Source organism: Drosophila willistoni, chromosome 3R, assembly GCF_018902025.1.
Source record: "Drosophila willistoni isolate 14030-0811.24 chromosome 3R, UCI_dwil_1.1, whole genome shotgun sequence".
Classification (NCBI taxonomy): domain Eukaryota; kingdom Metazoa; phylum Arthropoda; class Insecta; order Diptera; family Drosophilidae; genus Drosophila; species Drosophila willistoni.
In genome coordinates, this window is record NC_061086.1 from 12,592,101 (window position 1) to 12,613,056 (window position 20,956).

The 20,956-nt window shown below is 38.7% G+C and overlaps 2 protein-coding genes across 2 annotated transcripts in view; one reads left to right on the forward strand and one right to left on the reverse strand.

Moving 5' to 3' along the window:
* The window catches only part of LOC111519519, a 45,230-nt gene that overhangs the window by 19,721 nt on the left and 4,553 nt on the right, over positions 1–20,956 (reverse strand). The window lies entirely within an intron of this gene.
* Positions 8,912–19,188, forward strand: LOC6650851 (homeobox protein slou). The gene is made up of 4 exons (XM_023180511.2): positions 8,912–10,543; positions 10,882–11,152; positions 18,463–18,752; positions 18,816–19,188. The coding sequence occupies exons 1-4, from the start codon at positions 9,203–9,205 to the stop codon at positions 19,029–19,031; spliced, it is 2,118 nt and encodes a 705-aa protein (XP_023036279.1). The 5' UTR covers positions 8,912–9,202; the 3' UTR covers positions 19,032–19,188.

Sequence of the window (20,956 nt, forward strand, 5' to 3'; positions counted from 1 at the left end):
AAGGTTACAATTGCGGCAGTCTCATTTGTCTGCCGATTATTCTGACTGGCAACGGTCAAAAGATAGTTTATCGTAATAGAAAAATATTGTTGCTTTACTAACGAAACGTTGGTGGATTTTGTCATCAAAGTTTATTATGCCAAAAGTATCCATGTCCTTGTTTCACATCTACTTTGTATCGGCATTCTTTTGACTTGGTTAAGGCTGGAACAGGAATACGTAAACAGGGATAAACAAAACTTCCCAATAATCAATATTGCACGATCTAAAATATTACGTTTCGAATTAAATCCATATATAAACCAGAGGGATGGGGCAAACTTCGACCGCGTCAAAGTTTGTATACCCTTGCAACTTTTTTGGTAACTCTTTCCTTACCTATAGCCATCAAAATGGAAAAACGTTTTATCTAAAAAGGCTAAAGTTTGCGAAAGAACGGCCTACAATCTTAGCATAGGAAAAAACTAAGATATTGATCAAAGTCACTGTTTACCACCGATTGTTCCTATGGGAGCTATATGATATAGTTACCCAATCTTTATCAAATTTGGCACAGTCGTTTATAGGTGTAATAAACTGACTAATATTAAATTTCACAATAGCTCATAAAATAACGAAACTATTAAGAAAAGTCACTGTTCGTGACTTTGCCATTTGTATGGAAGCTATATGATATAGTGAATCCGAGATATATAACCCCTGCAGTATATACAAGCCTACATGCAAAATTTCCAGTCTGTAGCTCCAACGGTCTAGGAGCAGTTTGTGTTGATCCAGACGGACGGACGCACGGACATGGCTATATGAACTCGTGCTGATCAAGAATATATATGCTTTATACGGTCGGAAATGCTTCCTTCTATGCGTTGCACACTTCTGACCAAAATTAATATACCCTTTATTTTACTTAAAGGGTATAAAAAGGACTATATTACAAACAAGTGACTTCAAAACGGCGTAAGGCCAAAAGATCCCCAAAATTGAAAAGTTTGAATGAGGCCAACGCGAATGCTGGGGCTAAATTGAACATTTGCGAAATGCAGTCACAAATATTTCTATAAACAAGTTTATAACAATTTTAAAAATGAGTTGAACTTTCGAAAAATAAAAGTAGAATAGTTTATATTAGTTTAGTTTAATAGTTTGTTGCCATAAGTTATTCACTTAGAGGGTCAATATCAAAAAATAATATTGAACATTTTTTTAGCTTATAAAATCATTAATCATTGTTATGTTAGACTATATTTAATCAAATGAATTATAAATATGAACGCATCCAGAATATTAATATTAATATTTTACTTATTTAATCTTCAATTAGTCCTTACATCAATTAGGATAATAATTCATAAGGATATGATGCGAGATTTGCAGGTGTAAGCCAGATATTGTTACCTGCTAATGACTTTAGCATTGAAACTATTTATATAGTGCTACACAGGAGCCATGGCACAGACAACAACAACACACACACACACACACTCACACACACACGCATACTTAAAAAATGGAATTCTTGCAGTCTCGCTTGCACTTGTCATAATATCCTAGCAACATGAGCTTTATTACCAAAATGCCATCTCACCAGGACGTAGACGGCGGGGGTGGGTCGAGGGGATAACTGAGAAACTCATATTCAACAACCAGGAGAGTACAGCAGACTTAATATCTAAAGCAATTTACAGTTATGAAAATAAGAGACATATCCGCAAAACGACAAGCACAGCAGTCGGCTCTGCCACAACACAAGCAACAACAATAACAGCAACAACAACAACAATGGGAAGGACGAAACGAAAAACTTCTGCTAACGAAGTAAGTACCCCAGAGGACACTTAAGCGTGCGACCCAACCCAAACCCAAACCCAAAAACCCTCAGCTATGTCATGCGTTTGGGGCGGCATAATGTCGCCAACATTTTTCGAAATTACACACAAATGACACAAAAAGCAAAAAAAAAGAGAGAGAAAAAGAAAGTAAGAAAGAAAAGGTGCAAATGCCAACCCAAACGCCCCACCCTCCCCCCACAAATGTTGAAAGCAGCGTAGAATAAGTTGCAGGGGAAATCATTTCACTCATTTACTCACCTTTATCCCAACTGATGCTCTCTGTGTGGGTTTGTGTGAGTGAGTGAAACTCCTCCGCCTGGCAGCCATATTGAAATTATCAATGAGTTTTGAGTGAGTGCCAGTTTTGAGTGTTTTCTATTGGTTGTCCTGACAAGGCGTGGCCATTTAAGCGTTTAGTTTATGAGTTGAGTTTTTCTTCTTGCCAACAGAACGCTTGCGTAGTGAGAGCACAAAAGGGTGAGAGAGACAGAGAAGGAGAGACGACAGAGTGACAGAGCGAGAGAGAAGGGTGTGAGTGTGAGTGTGGGTGTCTAAAGTCATATGTACGTCCGGTTGTGGCTAACGAAATGAGGGTTAAATCGCGTGCATAATTTAGCAGTTCATTTCATTCATTTGAGTGCAATGCTCAGAGATGTGCGCTCCTTGTCTTATGTCGCCTAATGGCTTTGCCTCCTTGATAATGGCGAGTTGTCTCTCCGAGTATTTGCTTATGTATGCGTAACACTGTGTCTCTGTGTGTGTGTGTGTGTGTGTGTGTGGGCGCTGGCGCACTGGCAACGTGGCAAATAGCAACTGTCGTTTACCGCTACAATGACAAGCATTTATGGCAATTAACACTTTAGCTCTTTATACGCTGATGTTGCCGTTGTTCTTGTTGTTGTAGCTGCGCAGTTTCTGTTGCTGTTGTTGTTGTTGTTGCTGTTGCTGATGTGGACGCTTAATCGTGTCGGCCATTAGAGGCAGCTAACCGCATAACAGAGAGCCTGGCCAACTGGCCATCGTCTACCTCCATTCATTTCGACTAGAATCTAAAATTGCATTTCATGCAAATCACGTTCATTCCTTTTATTCTTTCCTTTTTTTCGGCTGCCATATTTAGGACCCGTCGGGCAATTGCTGCTGCTGCCGCTGGTTCTGGCCGTTTTAATGTTTCCGTTTCCGCTTTTGCGTTTAGTGCAAATTCAATATCGTGCATAATTAATTTGCAATTAGCACGTTTCTGTTTTTGTTTTCATTTCACCAACTTTGCTCGCGTACCATCCACACTCCATCTGCCCTCCATTTACGCCCCGCCCCCCCGCTGCTCGTCATGGAAATTTTCTAATTACGTGTACCCGAGAATACAAACTAGTTTTAGCCTCGCCGCGTGGCCCAGCAGCCATTTGCTGGCTTTTGGTCTAAACAGCTTTAGGCCATCTTGGACCTTGCCTGTCGGCATTTTGCACGTGCGTTCTGGCCGATGATTATGATGGCCTGCAAAATGGGTTGGTTGGCATATGAAATGAGCTGAAAATTGATGGAGGAATTAGCGCGGCATATTTAATGTTTTTTTTTTTTTGCCAGCCAACTGTTTGGCCAATCAATGCCACGCTCCAAAGCTTCCAATGGATCCAATGACCACAAAGCCCAAGATGGAAAGTTGGCATTAGATTTTGGGGATTTCTCATTTAAAGTAAATGCGCTTCCTTGGTGATATCAGGTGAGGTGAGGCAGATGAAATTACTGCAAGGTTTTAGCTACTTGATTTATTAGTGTAAACTTTATAATAGTTTTGCTTGCATTAATGAATTAATTCAAGTTGATTCAGGTCCGAATTTTAAATGGAGAAAGCCCTGGATTGAAGTTCCTGAAGGCCAGTTTAAAATTACATTTTTGACCATTTACTTTTTGTTATAACGATGAAAGTTTTTTCATAATGTTTCCATTTTTGTTAATTCTTAAAAAAGTGCAAGTTTTAAAGTAAATGGCAACCAAATTGTTAAAAAAATTTATATTTATAAAGGTATTCTAATAAATATTATATAGATTATTTATATTCAAAGTCAAAATTTCCAAAAGGTACTCTAGATTGGGCAGTAATTTGTAGTAAAAGTTTGAAGGAAAAGCAGTGGCGGATCTTACTCTTAATTTTGGTGCGGGTAATCGTCGTAGTGAAATCGTTCTTGAATAAAATTATCTGTAAACAGTCTCAGGGATAAATTCTCGGTCCTAGTGGAAAAATTTCCTTTAATTTCCCACCCTTGACGATTAAGGAAACCGTAAATAGACCAAATTTGTATATACATATGTATGTATATGTATAGTTTAAATTGGTATCGTAAAACGGCGTCAAACCCAGAGACCTCAAGAATTACATAGAAAAACCAGAAATTTCGATGAGCCCCGAAATAAATACTGAGGCCAAATTGAACATTTTTGGTATGCAGTTTATCTTAGTTAACATAAAGATCTGCAACTTCTTCAAAGAATACACATGTCTAACTATAATATTAAAGATTTTGGAAAGACCGGGCTAAACTATTGACCGATTATTGGGTGGGGGCTTTTTGTTCAAACGCACCTGTAAAAAAAACGTCGAACGCTGACATGACAATAATTACGAATAATCATCTAAATACAATAACCAACAAATTACTGAAAAAATTTCTTCATTAAATTTCTTGGGAGACGAGAAAATCAAATTCAAAGTTAAACCAGAGGGCCGGGGCTAACTTCGACCGCGTCAAAGTTTGTATACCCTTGCAATTTTTTTGGTAACTCTTTCCTAACCTACAGCCATCAAAGTGGAAAAACGTTTTATCTAAAAAAGCTGTTTCCGAAAGAACGGCCTACAATCTTAGCATAGCAAATAACGACGATATTGATCAAAGTCACTGTTTTCCACCGATCGTTCCTATGGGTAGCTCCCATATAGATATAGTTACCCGATCTTTATCAAATTCGGCACAGACATTAATAGATATATAAAACTAACAAATATTTAATTTAAAAGCAATCACTTTAAAAATAACGAAGGTATTGACAAAAGTCACTGTTTTCGACCCATCGTTCCTATGGGAGCTATATGATATAGTCACCCGATCTTGATCAAATTTGGCATAGTCATTTATATGTGTAATTAACTCACCAATATTAAATTTCCCGACAATAGCTCAGAAAATAAGGAAGATATTGAGAAAAGTCACTGTTCGTGACTTTGCCATTTGTATGGGAGCTATATGATATAGTGGTCCGATCCGGCTGAATCCAAGATATACAACGCCTGCAGTATATACAAGCCTTCATGCAAAATTTCAACTCTGTAGCTCTAACGGTCTAGGAGGAGTTTGCGTTGATCCAGACGGACGGACAGACGGACGGACGGACGGACGGACATGGCTATATGAACTCGTCTCGTCATGCTGATCAAGAATATATATACTTTATATGGTCGGAGATGCTTCCTTCTATGCGTTGCACACTTCTGACCAAAATTAATATACCCTTTTTGCAAGGGTATAAAAAAAGGGGCTAACCTACTGACCATCACTGTATAAGGTTTGATTTAAATTTTCAAAAGGTCATAATCTAAACAAATATGTATGTATATGTATTAAATACTATCAAAGCTGGATTATATTAAAAACTAGTCTTATTCAAATTAATGGCAAAACTATATTATAGACTAGACTATTCCATCCAGTAATAGGCCAAGATTTCTAAATTAAGCTAACCAAATATATACATCAAAGGTTCCATCACAATTTCTTTCATCTTTTTACTAATCATTTTGTCTAATTACAAAATTTAAATTGCTCCCATTTTTTATCTAATTACTAAAATTTAATTCGAAATATAATTTCATAAATTATTTAAAATAAAAGTGCAATCAGCAATTATTAAAATGAGCTTAGAAAGAAGCCATGGGATATATGTAAACATAATCATTCATTCATTTCTATTCAGAGCATTCCATGGGCGCCCTGCCCCGCCCATTCGGCACTCTGACCATTGGACGATTGTGTGACTAATTTATGTATTAACTTTGAACGCTCATTAGTTTAATTAGTCAAACAAATTAACGTGAGGCTCACGGTAAGTGGAGTGCAAACAACAAAATGGCCGAATCAACATAACAAGCGAGATGGTCGAGTGCATGCCATCTCATTTGCACTCTCATCGCACTCGAATGGTCGAAATGTTATAAATTAATGGAAAATAATTTAATTAGCGCATAATTATGCAGATTATGACCGCAGTTTTAATTGCATGTTGTCGCCTGGTAACCAAAAAAAACAAAAAACAACCTTAAAACTTGTGATAATTTATCGATCGATTTTTTTGTTGTGCTAAGTAGAAATTAGCTTTTAATTAGCTGTAAATATTGCGCAGCCTGTTGAAAGCCAACAGACATAAAAGCACGAGATGCCCACAGAAAAAGAGAGGAAGGAGAAAACGGAAAAACTGATGGCAAGGAGGAGTATGTGGTGGGCAAGAGGAGAAGGAGAGGGAGGTAGAAAAGCTGCCATTGCATGCACTATTTATTTTAACAAGAGCTGCTCATTTAATACTTATTTTCACTAATTAAATGGTGGAGTAAATGAGATAGCAATAGTGACAGCAACAGCAGCGGCGGCAACGGGACATGCGACAGCAATTTTCCGCTTTTCCGCAGCGCAAAAAGTTTTGATGTCTATGTAAACAGCGGCTTTCCTTGTTGTTGTGTGTGTGTGTGTGTGTGTGCGAGTCTGGCCGACTGCCAATTTGCCTGCCAGCATGAAAACCTCTTATATACAGAGGAAGCATATGTGATTATACATATATACGCACACACACACACACACATTCATGTTTGTATATACCACTCCCATATTCCGTATATATCGACTGTTTGAGCGCACTTAAATAATGAATAATGACGAGACAAGCAATTAAAATAATTTGCGGTTTTACCGTGCGTATGCGCATCATTTAATTTTGCATGTAAAAGAGTTAAGCACTTATTACACTGCAAGAAATTTGCCTGTCAATGTGGATAATGCTTAAAGCATAATGCTAGCCATATTTGCCACCGTGTAGTCATATATACTAAGACAAACGCATTTACTTTATTTTCATCAATGGACCAATTAAAACGAGTGCCCCTACAGCATAGAAGAGGAGAATGTGGTGCATTTGTGTTGGTGGCAAGGAACTTAAAACTAATTAAAACGAAGGCATAACAAGCTGCTCATTAAGCATCTCGTCTCCCACTCAATGTTGTGGTTAATTATAGAAAAGCGAAGCCGAGCACCGTTAACGAGCAGCGGCAGTGGCGGCGGCAAAACAATAAAACGAGCAAGTAAAAAACAAAAAAGTCAAGAACAACAACAAGGAAAATGGGGAAAGGAGAGAGAGAAAGAGAAGATGACATTCTCTATCCCAATCTAACCGCACTCGAGCTGTCGTTGAAGTTCATTAAGCAGCAGCAGAAGAGGCAACCGTATCCTTGCCGTCCTGCGTCCACTTAACGATGTCACTTATACGCCCCATTGTGCGCTCTCAAACCCGAACCATAGTCTGGCTCCAAATCTGCGGGGATGTGGGGGGACGGTTGCTGCTCTGGTAGCCTCTATTCACTTAGCCCAAACTCCTCGGCCAGATTGCTCTGATGCGTATAAACCGCAAATTGGATGCGATATTAAATTGTCTGTGCCAAAGCGCATATAAATTTTTGTTCAATTTAAAAAAAAAAAGAAAGCATAAACTTCAACGAGTATGATAGAGAACAAGATATGAAGAGATAGTTGAGCTAAGGTGCAAGAGCAAGAGAGAGATATATAGAGTAGATATAAATGTATATAAAGGACAAGAGCGCAGGTTTGACTCAAACATATAGTGTGAAAGAGAGAAAGCTACACATGCGACAGGGGGAGAAAAAACAAGGCAGAGAGAGAGAGAGAGAGAGTGATAAAGTGGGTGGTTTGCTCACCCTTCGAACAATTTTTCGAGTTTTACTTTTAGTCTAGTATAAAGTCTACTAGAACTTGGTACTAGGCATATTTAATTCAACATTACAGCTAATTAGTAACATAATTAGCGAAACATACAACAAAATTTGAGCAAAAAAAAAACAAAACAAAAACAACAAATGCAAACAAAAATAAACAATTTCAATGTAGCTTGACCAACACACAAGAACAAAGCATTCATGCATATATGAGTAAGAACAAACCAGGCATAAGGCACCCACAAAAGAAAGAAAAATGAAAACAGAAGCAAAAATAACCTAAAAACAAGAACACACACACACACACACACACAGAGGGAGACACACACACACACCCCACAAGAAGTAGAAGTAGAAACCATTCCAAAGTCAGCCAAGCGCATAAGCAAACAAATTTTGCGCTAAATAATTTGACAATTACTCACATCCTCGAGGAGATATTATTTTTTTACAGTTGAGTGAGGTTGAGGAGAGAGTTTTGCCTGGGTCTGGTCCTGGGACTGGAGAGAGGTTACCATTTTGTCAACTGAGTGAAGAACTATGTAAAACAGTGAGTCGACTTTTTCTTCCCCATGACTCCCCAAAATTCCCTTCCTGCTGCTTTGCTCCGCTCCTCTCCATGGTCTGCTTTGTGGCTAAGTCTTTGGAACAGACCATTACATTTGCTAACGAGTGCAAGGCAAATTAAATCATTAGATGCTAGTAGAGATTACAAAAAGGAGGAGCCAAGCCACTCAAAACTCAATAATCTCACTCAAAATGGGGGACGGGCAGAGAACACAAAGTGCGAGTGCGAGTGCAAGAACGAGAGAGTTAGATAAAGGAAAGAATAAGAGAATATTCACTCAAAAATTTTTGTGTAACACCACCACTAAAACCAAGAGCACCACCACCAACACCAACATCACCAACAGAAACAGCAGCAGCATCAGAATCAGCAGCAGCAAACAGATTTGTTCACTTTCCATTTAGTTGACTTGCCACAGGCCAGCCAAGAACAGGGCACAAGGCACAGCATCTGTTGGATTAACACACACACATACACACACACACACAGACAGAGACAAGCAAAAAAAGAACTGACTAGCAACCCTCAAACTCTCCGACGGAGAGCATTACGGTTTTAGCTGTAACAGCGAACAGTTCTTCCGAGAGTGTTGTGGGTCGCGCGCGTTTGGATTACGCTCTCTGGGATAAGCAGCAAACGGAATCATCGCATTGCGAGAAACGCGCCGGCATCAGTGACAGTCGATTGGCTGCCATCAAGGTGACAACTACATAACGCGGAAAAGCAAGTGAACTATACAAGTGAACGAACTCACACAAACACACACACACACGCATAAACACACAAGTGAAAACAATATATCGAACCATATCAATTATGGTGATGTTGCAATCACCGGCCCAAAAGGCCAGCGAGAATATTGGCCAACAACCAGCAACTGCCGTCGGTGGTCTAATGAGTCCTAATTCCAATCCCGATTCACCTAAATCGAATACCTCACCGGAAGTGGCCAATAATGCGGCAAATGAGGTAACCACCAATGGTCCTAGTTCTGCCAGTGGCAACATAAATGTTGCAATCCCACCAAAAATACCCAAATTCATAATCAATGCCAATGGCCAGGCTGCTGCCATGGAGCGTTTAAAGCAAATGAGCACCGAATCAGGCATACTAAGTCGTCTCAGTCCCAGTCATCAGGATGATGGGGATAAGGAAAAGGATAAACCCCATATGAACAACAACAACAACAATAATAATAGTAATAATAACAATAGCAACGTAACCAACAACAATACGCGACGATCACAATCGCCGCCAACAACAGTCAGCAATTTTCCAACACCCGCCCAACAGCGTAAACTACTCGATCTCAATGCAGTACGTCATTTGGCAAGACCGGAACCATTGCAGCATCCACATGCAGCATTGTTGCAACAACATCCGCATCTATTGCAAAATCCACAATTCCTAGCAGCTGCCCAGCACATGCAACAACAGCAGCAACAACAACAACTTCATCATCATCAACAACACAATCATCCGCATTCACACCCTCTCACTCATCCTCATTCGCATCCTCATCCTCATGCGCATCCCCATTCCCTGCCAGGAGCAACAGTCTTCCACTTAAGGGCTCCAACTGTCATACCCAGTGCCAGTAGCAGCAACAGCACAGCTCCACCTTCGCCAGCCGCCTCTCCACTCTCGCCACCCACATCGCCAGCGACACATTCCGAACAGCATCTAAATTCTCCCGCCGCTGGACCAGCAAATCCATTACATTCCTCACAGCATCAACCGCTGGAATCGTCGCCATCAACGCCACTCCATCTAACACCAGCCACTCCATCTACGCATCCAGTGAGTCCATTGTCGGCCAGTGACATGGATCTGGAGCGCATTAAGCTGGTGGCTGCGGTTGCGGCTCGTTCCCAGACCAATCAAGCACCGGGCACATCTTCCGCCTCAACCTCAGCCACTGCCACCACCACCTCCAATTCGTCGTCTGCCTCAGCCATGGCCTCGCCAGCAGGCCGGGATTTAAGTGACTATGGCTTCAGAATACAATTGGGCGGACTGGCGGCAGCGGCAGCTGCGGCGGCGGCCACATCGCGGCAAATTGCGGCCGCTAATTATGCACGAAGTGATACCAGCGAGGAATTAAATGTCGATGGCAATGATGAGGAGAGCAACGATGGATCCCACAGTACGCCGTCGGTAAGTGAGCACAATTAAAAGAGGATCAAGTGAAATTATGCAATTTTAGAAGTCTCAATTTGAATATAAATGTTTTAGCTACTTACATTTTCCATTTTCTTGTCCTTAACTAATTCACTCACCAATATTGGCCTTAATAACCCCTCTAAAGCTTCTTTGCCATACCAAAGAATAAACTTATAAGCATTAATAATTTAAGTACATTACTTCTAAATAAAGTTGTATAATTACTTTTTAAGAGACTGGAAAACTTTAAGTAGGGTAAAAGTATTTAAATAACCCTAAATACAAGTATTTAAGTGACTCTAAAACATATTTTCCACTGTCCACATTTTCAGGTATGTCCTGTGGACCTAACCCGTTCGGTGCCCACCAATTCCAATCATAATGGCGGCAGCTCGGCATCAACGAGTGGCTCAAGCGAACGGGAGGCTGCCACAAAGCGTTTGGCCTTCTCGGTGGAAAATATACTCGATCCCAATAAGTTTACTGGCAACAAAATGCCAACCATGTCTGTACCATTTGGCCATCCACGTCAATGGGGCTATGATGGGCGGGATGAGGAAATGCATGAGCGTTTAGATGATGATCAAAGCGAGGACATGTCTGGTGAGTTTTAGCTTAAAATATCTACCTACATATATGTATGGGCGGGCGTTTTATTCATTGCACCAAAAACTAAAAAAAAAGAAGCCATCAGCCAAGGATTTCTAGCATCACCTGCAATCATAATGTTCCTTTTGGCAATCTTTTGTATATGCCATGTCTGCCAACATTTTTTCGTTTCCTGTCTCGTGTGTGTGTGTGTGTATGTATTTGTGTGTGTGTATGCGTACGGTATATTTATACAACCATTTGGTATGTTTTGATTTCAAAAATTTGCTTCCTTTTTTACGCATTTTATACCTTTGCCGCCCTTGTTTTTGAATAGCAAGTTGCCATTTGGAAGGCAATAGGAAATGGAGAATGGGAAGATTTTTTCTTGTTGCCTGCTTTCAGGCGCAAGTCACGTACACCATGTCTATGTGTGTGTGTGTGTGTGCTGTTAGCCATGAAAGCATTTATGTTGTTTTTTTTCCTCCCCCCCCTCAAATGCTTTCCAAAAACCAAACAAATGCGCACCAATTTTTGAGAGAGGTACATAAACTTATTTAGATGAAACAAGAAAAAAAATTTTTGGATACATTCTAGATTTTCAATAGAATTTCCTTTTAATTGATTGATTGATGTTTTAATTGGGGAAATGGCAGCCCAGGATGGAAAGCTACATATACAACATATTTTTCTGTTTGCCGCCTTTTCTTTTTTTTTTTTTGACTTCCTTTGGATCAGGTTTTAGTACTTTTTGTTTTCTTTTCGTAAGCTGGCTAAAAATTGTTCCTGAAAATTAATTGATTTTCATGCTTGGCTCGCTGCAAAGAAATTGCTCAAATAAAAATTTGCAAATTTGATTGAAGTTCCAGTTATGGGGGTTAGGGGGGAAAAAAAGTTATGTTTGAGCGAAAAGGATGCAGATTAAGTCAAGTTTTTTTTTCTCATCGAATTGCTGCAGCGGTTTGTTTGAACGCTGCTCATGATCTGATTATGAGAAAAGTTTGAAAGGTTCAATTAAATTGCTAAATTGATATGAATACTAAGAAAGAGAAAAAATTAAAACTTACAAAATGGGTCATCCTTTAGAAAATGAAATAATGAATCATTATAGATTGACTTTGGAAATTGTTGGGAACAGTTTTATTATTTTTTTTTGAGGCAAGAATTTTAATTCGTTCTTTAATTCTTATTCTATGCAATTTTACAAATGTTGAATGGATTATTTCCGATTCATTGTCAATCAAAAATCAAAAATTTCATGTCAAATTTTTTGTTTCCCTTTAAACTCACCTGAAAAAGTAAGCGGCTTAAGTTATGTTGTTAAAACTTACCATCTCAATAGAATGTTTAGCTCAAAACTATAAACGAAAACATTTCAATTGTTAACTAACACATTTTTAAAACCGCATAGAATCAGAATTAAAGAAAATATATGTCTCAAATCTTTTGCCACCTCTAAATACATGTAAAATTTATTATAATGATTATGTTTATTAAAAATAGTACCATGAATGATTCTGAGTGGTTAGGTTACAGTACATTGGTTATATAAAAGACAACTGAGAACAACTTTGATTGAGATTCTCTACGACTTTCGACTGACAACTGACGACTACGACTTTCGCTCCAATTCGCTCTCTCAATTGCCAGGGACGGGCATAACCATTCTGATCTGTACAACACCTCTTCACATACATATACAGAAAATATACTTAGGTATACATATTATTGAATTAGAATTAGCCTTGGGCTCTTGGGCAAGTTGATATTGGGTAGTCTGTACTTAATTTACACGGGACGGGCATAACCATTCTGATCTGTACAACACCTCTTCACATACATATACAGAAAATATACTTAGGTATACATATTATTGAATTAGAATTAGCCTTGGGCTCTTGGGCAAGTTGATATTGGGTAGTCTGGACTTAATTTACAAAAGTTAATGTAGAGAACGCGAATGTTTGGAGAGGCAAAGAATATTCCCACCTTTAAATGATTCTATTGTTCTCCTCTAAATTTATATTGCTGCTTCTATTGAATGGATTTTCAGCATTCATTATTTACCGCACACAATTATAAAGATAACTATAACCTTTTTAGATTTATAATACATTGTTCGTCTATTATCTACTCGAAAACCCAAGAAAATAATTCAAAGCCGATAAAGAACTTTTATATTATGACCTATCGTTACTTCAAAAACGGAAATTTGTTTTAGAAATTTCAAACCTTGGAAATTTTTACACGGAAATTTGTTTTAGAAATTTCAAACCTTGGAAATTTCATCACTTAGTGACAATTATTATAGATATAGCTTGTGTATAATGTGCATATTGAAAAGATTTCTTTATTTTGATAGTCCAAAGGATTACTTAAGAAAAGAGTGCAGATTTACGTGTAAAAGATTACTTTATTTACTGATTGACTGATATTTATTTCCCGAAGCGTAATGGCATTTCCATCCATATAATTGGCCACTTCGTTAAGCGCTTATGTACGAAATTATAAACACACAAGAGTAGGAACAACAAGAACAACCACAACAAACACATCATTATCGGCCATTGCTGGTTTTTGTGTCGTCTGTCTGTTGGCCAATGTCCCTTGTCCGTTGCCCGTTGTCCGTCGGCTGGGTTTGTGTTTGTGCATTTGTGTTTGTGTTAATAAAACACAATTAACTTCATCAATGGCGGGCAAGAGCTCTACGAACATAACTGCTAATAAAACCAAACTGAATGGCCGCGCCAACGACCCCCAAACGGAATGGAAATGAAAGCGTTTGGGTTAGGTGGGCAGACAGGCAAACAACACACAAATGTGGGCGAATGAATAGACACACACCAGCAGAGAGAGAGAGAGTGAGAGAGATAGAGATACGAAATAATTATATATATATATATTTCTGTGTGGGTATGTGTGTGGGTGTGTGTGTGTACTGTCGTTCTATCAGTTCAAGTTTACAGCCAGACAAATGCTTTGCATATACACCCTATTTGTGGGCTTGCCATTACCGCTTGGTGTTGCTGTAGTCATTAATTAGCAAGGTACTTAATTACCGCACATTCATTAGACGCTTCAATGGCTCTGTCACACACAGACACACACACAAGCACACACACAAAGGGAAAGAGAGACAGACAGATACCTAAAGAGAAAAGGAGTAAAAGACATGGTTGGCGAATGCGGAAATTAAGACCGCCCAATGTGTAATTTTATGACCTGTTTCGAGTTGCTGCTGGGAGGTGCTAATGCGATAGCTTCAGCTTAGATTATCGTAATTATGCAGCCTTTTGTTAATGCGACTAATTAGATTTTATGTCTCTCACTCTCTCTCTCTCTCTCTCTCTCTCTCTCTCTATGGCTTTGTCATGACGATGCATTTAATATTTCATAAATATCACGCATACGCCATGGTGCAGCATATGTATGTATATGTGCATCAATTCTCCAAGGCAACATTCATTCAGTCATTCTTGCTGTTGTTAATGTTGTTAGGCGCAATACCAATTTGCATTTCATTTAAATTGCAAAACAAAACCCAAAACATAAAACTAACAAACTAGGCAATAACACACACACACACACACCCAGACACACACATAAACAGATACATAGGCCAAAAAGGAAATTTCGTCTATTTGCCACGACAAGAGCAAGAGCAAGACCAGGAACTCCACTCCTTCTCCACCACATGACTTTGTATATAGAGCCCCAGTCCAGCCATAATCCGAGAGACTGAGAGAATGCTCCCCAAAAGTCATATGAAAAAACATGCGATAACTAAATTGCAGGCAGAGTTGCTGCTGCAAAAACCAAAAGGGCAGAGAGCAAAAAAAAAAATGGTTATGTGGCAACATTTAAATGGGGGCGGCCATGTCCAACCAACCAACCGACCGACCCACCAGCAGACCGTACGACCGACAGGCAGGCAGCCGGGCAGGCAGACCGAGCAACCCCCAAACAAAAATGTAAAATGGCTGCGAAAAACTTTTATTCTTTTCAGCACTCAATTTGGCGCGCACTCTTGCGCTCTCGCTTCCACTCACTAAAATGCCCATATATATACAGAGAAGAGAAGTCTCTGAATGGAAGTTTTCGTCTTTGCCTTTTGCTTCTTTGGTTTTTCTCTTTTTTCTTTTTTTTCGGTTTTTTGCTTTTCTGGTAAAGTTAAGCGACAATTTTCCAAGAGCAAAAGCAGCAGAGCTCGAGTTTTTATATCCGTCCATCAGCAACTCATTTATTATTTTATGAAAATGGCAAAATGAGACGAGAAACGCTCCCCGGGGTCGCATTGGAGCGGCGTATGCGATTATAATGATTGCGACAATGAAGCCTCCAACCCACAGATCCTTTTACCACCCCCACCCACTCCCACCTCCTGCTGACATTGTCAAAAAAAGAACTGAAAATTTATAAGCCATTTTGTAAAATTTCCATCGTTTTCCCTTACTTTCATTCGGGTTGTGTGTGTGTATGTGTGTGTGGGTAAATTATGCGACAGTTTGTGGTAATTAACACTCGAATTTCATAATTAAGTTTAAATTGGCTATATACCTACATATACATATATCAGATTCTCTGTGTGTGTGTGTGTCACTCATACGCTTCAATTTAAATTGTTGTCGGTAATCCCGGTGGGAGACTGAATTCTGGCTTTTTAAATTGCACCATTGAGCATCCTCTTCTGTGTGTCGGCAAATGAGCCTTGTCTGAGCCTTTGTATTTTGCCATATCATCAAAATTGCTTATGAAGTGCTTTCGGCATAATTATAATTAAGACCAGTCATTTTACAAATGGCATACAATGCCCAGTCACACGATAAGAATAATAATAGGCTTCTGTGGCACTCCATCGCTCACTGAGATGCAGTGGCAGATGAGAAACAGACAGGCCACAAAATAATGACGATAAGGTGCTTTATGAGCCAAGTGGCTAAACGCTGCAACAATAAAATCCACAATCTAGAAATCGTAAAGAGGTTTAAACCAATGATTTTAAAAGTAAGCTAGATTTTTCAGGTATTTTATTTAAACATGCTTGAAACAAAATGAAAAAGTCTTAATATCTCTTTATATAATCTCTTTAGTTCACTCTTTAGTTAGACGTCAATTAAAATTTATTACACTTTTGGTTACTATAGAAGAAAATCAACTTAAGTATCCTATTCGCTATTAATTTAATGAATCTACAAATATATTTTCCGAATACTCTTGATTTTCCTAATATATTTTAGTTCACAATTATAGGACTACTTGATACTTGATACTGAACTGCATAGATCTTAGATCTTTTAATACTTTTTCGTATTAAAACCTTCAAGTTTCTTCTACAAGTCATTAGACTTATCAATTAGAAAAAAGCTACACCATATTTACAACATTTTCTTCATAAATTTCTGATTTCTATGACACATATAGAACGAGAAAATTGTTTCAAGACCCAAATCATTTTGAAAGTGTGTTAAAACTAAGCGAAATATGATCAGGACATTCTTAAATATTCTTTTAGAAGAAAACTTTCATTTTCAAGACTATGATATTAAAATTTAGTCATATCTTAAAAATCACTGTGCCACTTTACATTATCTAAGAGATACTTTTTGAGAAAATATAATGAACATTTTTGGACTTCTACAAAAATACAAAACTAATAAAAAGCAATTCTTATTAGATATAAACACACGGAAACGAAATTGTTCTTTCTTTATTTACACTTTAATTAAAGATGGTCGCGAGAGCGATTTATTTTGATAAAATGTCATCAATAGCAAAGAATTTCATTTAGAATTTGAATTTGAAAAATCTAAAAATGCAATTTTGTTAGCTGTAGTTTCGTCAGTTTTTGGTTTGGACGAAAAAAAAAGATATCGTTTGATAGGGTGACATTTTCTCCATCCAACCCATAAGAAATGCTGATACTTAAATCAGCAACTTTGATTTATGACTAAAACTTAATAACAACCTCTCCAAAAAAAAAAGAGTTTTGCCTTTGTTATTGAGAGTTGCCTTTGCATTTTGCACTTTACAACTTTTCTTATTTTTACCATGGCTTTAAAATCCTCTAATAAATGTCTATATATATTTATATCTTAAATTGAAAAGTAAATCAAGATATAGGGATATAACGTTCTGAGCTTAAATAGCAATCGCTGTAGTCAGTAAATAGCTTACGGAATGAATGCTGTCAAGCGAAGTGAACATAATCACATTTTGAATACATAATTAGAGTTAATTTATTGCCATTATATTACGTATACGCCATGTGTATGACCGGCAAGCTGCAGTCTCATCTGGTATCGATTTGTCTGTAATTTACGCTTGCTTATTGCTTATTAACCAACTGTGTCTCCCCTTTTTCGGGTGACGTTTATCGCGACGAGTTTATTTGCAAACGCATTGAACGTCTGATTGCTGCCCCTTTCATGTTCTATTTGATGCTGTTAATTCAATTGACTCAAACCAATTTTGTGTGGTCTCAGGGTCAGTCGATTGTGGTTAGCTGCAATGTTGTTGATGTTGAGCAAGAGGATGAGAACAGATAGAGAGAGAGAGAGACAGTGAGACTAAGACTGAAGGTTGGCCATAGCATCAGTATCTAATGTGCCATTAATGCATATCAAAGTGGCTGCAAACACTCCACAGACCATTACCAGTGGGCAAGGACAGCGACAACGACAACGACAACCACGATGATTGTTTGGAAAATTCGTTAAATATTAAATGAAGCGTTCACGTTAATTTTCGGTTTAATTGGCGCACCGTCTGTGAGCGGCGAGCGGTGGAGCACTTTTAGGCGCATTGGCTAATTACAAGCAAACATTGGCCGCCAATCGTGTGGACCAATTACCTGGCTCTATGAATTTTTCAGTACTCTTAGCTAACGGTTGGGATAGGACAAAGATTTGACGAGCAGATGAAAGGCCACGTCGAATAATACATAGAATTACTTCATATATACATTTACACTATGTAATCGATTGGATAAGATATTAAATTTCACTCACCTAGAGAAGGAAACAGTTGGTCAAAGAGTGGCCGTCCTTAATTGATATTTGATAGCGACATCTTTTCAATCAATTCGGCTGAAATCAATAGCTGGAACGCCCACCAATCACATGTGCAACAACATGTGCGTGAAATTCCAATTAATCCACAATGATGATTCGACTTGATTGATATCCAGCGTTGACCCTTACCAGTTGACCATTGGCCCCCCCATTCGGTTTTGACCATTTGATTGATGAACGAATTGGTATTGTGAAGGCTTATGCAAAACTCTTACTCATTCTCTGTTGTGTCTCTTTTTCTGTTTTCAATTGCAGCCCAGGATCTCAATGATATGGATCAGGATGATATGTGTGATGATGGCAGCGACATTGATGATCCCAGCAGTGAGACCGACTCCAAGAAGGGTGGCAGTCGCAATGGCGATGGCAAATCCCAAGGCGGTGGCGGTGGCGGCGGCGGTGGTGGCTCCAAGCCACGTCGAGCACGCACTGCCTTCACCTATGAGCAGTTGGTGTCACTGGAGAATAAATTCAAGACCACGCGCTATCTGAGCGTATGTGAACGTTTGAATTTGGCCCTCAGCTTGAGTCTAACTGAGACGCAGGTGAGTCGTGACTGGTCAGGAAATGCATTGAAATCAATACTAACTCAATGTATGGTTTTGCAGGTGAAAATCTGGTTTCAGAATCGGCGTACCAAATGGAAAAAACAGAATCCCGGCATGGATGTCAATAGTCCGACAATTCCACCGCCAGGTGGCGGCTCTTTTGGACCCGGTGCCTATGCCAGCAGTCTCCTCTATCCACATGCTGTGCCCTATCCACCCTATGGACCATATTTCCATCCCCTGGGTGCACATCATCTCAGTCATTCGCATTCATAAAATTGCAAGATGCAACAGAGATTGTTGCAATTGTTCGAAAAGCGTGACAAGACGGCGGCAGCATCCAAGACTGCAGCTTAAAATGCTTTCTGTAAATGTTATCAGTTGAGTTCAGTTGATTTTGTAATGTTTTCTTTGGCTGTAAATAGTTTGTGTAGAGAGATAAATAGTAAGTAAAACTGTATAATGTATAATCAATGTTAGCGCTTTATATACCTATAATAATAATAATAATAATATCTGAAACTATGCCATATCTAGAATTAAATTATACAATTACTTTTAGCACTTAAGTCGGCAAGCAGAATCAAAAAAAAAATATACAAACAATTGCATAAATGTCAAGTGGAAAAAAATAAACATTTTAAAAATTACCAAAAAAAACAAGCGACAAGGGGAAAGTGTATTTTTTTCTACCTTTCTTTTCTTTTTTTGGTCATGTGTGAGAGAGAGAGAGAGAGAGGGCAAAAAACAATTTATCGCAGTGACGCACACAGACACAGACAAATAGGGTGACAGGAGTCGAAAAGGATGAGGCAAAAACAGGACTCAGAATGTGAAAGAGGCGTGTGAAATGACAGGACAACAATGCCAAGTCAAGTGTAAAATTTTAAATTTGCTTCTCATTTGCTTTGAGCGGCTCAAATCACTCACACGCCACATAACTTTTTTTTTTCACTCTCTCTCAATCTCTACCTTTTCATTATCCATCTCTTTCACACTGATTCTCAGAGTGTATCTCTGTGCGTGTGTGTCTCATTCGCCCGCTCAATTCAATTATGTGGCAAACGAATACGAAATTTCTTAATCCGATTTGTGTGATACAATGCCGATTTCTGGCCATATATAGAGGGGATATTTTGCCTGTCTGCTGAATGGATTGCTGGGAGAGGTTGTCAAAACAGAGACAAGCAAATGAATAAATTCACGTGTGCACACCTCGCTCTCACCCATTGATATTATAATATGCGAATGCGAAGTGAGCGAGACAAAAAACATTGGACCAAGATGTGCGTATAATTGAAACAGAAATCCATGCATGGCCAGCTCGGATGCGGATTGACTGCGTCGCATGCCATTGACAGCGTTGGCGGTGGCAAAATAAACAAAAACAATCGAGTCACTGAACAAGGATACCAAATGAAACACCTTTTGCGCCCAGCAAGCAAGGCGGCAATAAGCCATACAAAACAGAAAAAAAAAGAAAATAATAGAGAAAATCGTTTCTTTCTCTCTCCCCCCCATCTCCTCTCCCCATCTCTCTCTCCCTTTCTTTAGCTGCCCAGTTTGCCATTTGCATAAATAATTTATTATAAAATAAAAAGAATTTCCCGTTTACATTTGTTTAAAGCTTTGCTTAAGTACTTTGCAATTAGTCGCACAAATCCTATTTGCCGCGCACCCACACATGCATATATGCATGACTGTGTGAGTGTGTGTGTGTCTCTGTGTGTGTGTGTGTTGCAAGTTGGCCTGCGTTAATTTCTGTAAATGTAAGTCGCTAAATTATTCAGTTGCAGACATGTGAGTAAATGCGCCACACACAGAGAGAGAGAGAGGGAGAGAGGGAGAGGGATCGGTAGGTTGTGTCGGCGGGGGGAGTGTTAAGCAATTCTGTTTAATTTGCATAAAATTAAATGCCAATTTTAGTTGCATAAATTTTCGAGTGCACATGTACCAGAATTCCATTTAGATATTAATTAATTAATTGTACATGCATCAAACCCTAAAAATCTGTCAGAACAAACAAAAGACCACATTGCACTCTGGAGAAGATCTTTAGTGATCCAACGAAGAATAAATATAGATTAATTTGTATTGTAATTACAAGAAACAAAACTAATTCAGTCGAAATAAAAACACTTTCAAATGGGCAACACATAATTCCAAAATTTATATGTGAGAATTATTCAGAGTCGTATCTT

What these genes read in the sequence shown, in the direction of transcription:
- LOC6650851 (XM_023180511.2), top strand. Translation starts at nt 9,203, where the DNA reads ATGGTGATGTTGCAATCACCGGCCCAAAAGGCCAGCGAGAATATTGGC. An exon ending in TCAAAGCGAGGACATGTCTG is followed by an intron (nt 11,153 to 18,462) that starts GTGAGTTTTAGC and finishes TTTCAATTGCAG; the next exon opens with CCCAGGATCTCAATGATATG. An exon ending in TGAGTCTAACTGAGACGCAG is followed by an intron (nt 18,753 to 18,815) that starts GTGAGTCGTGAC and finishes ATGGTTTTGCAG; the next exon opens with GTGAAAATCTGGTTTCAGAA.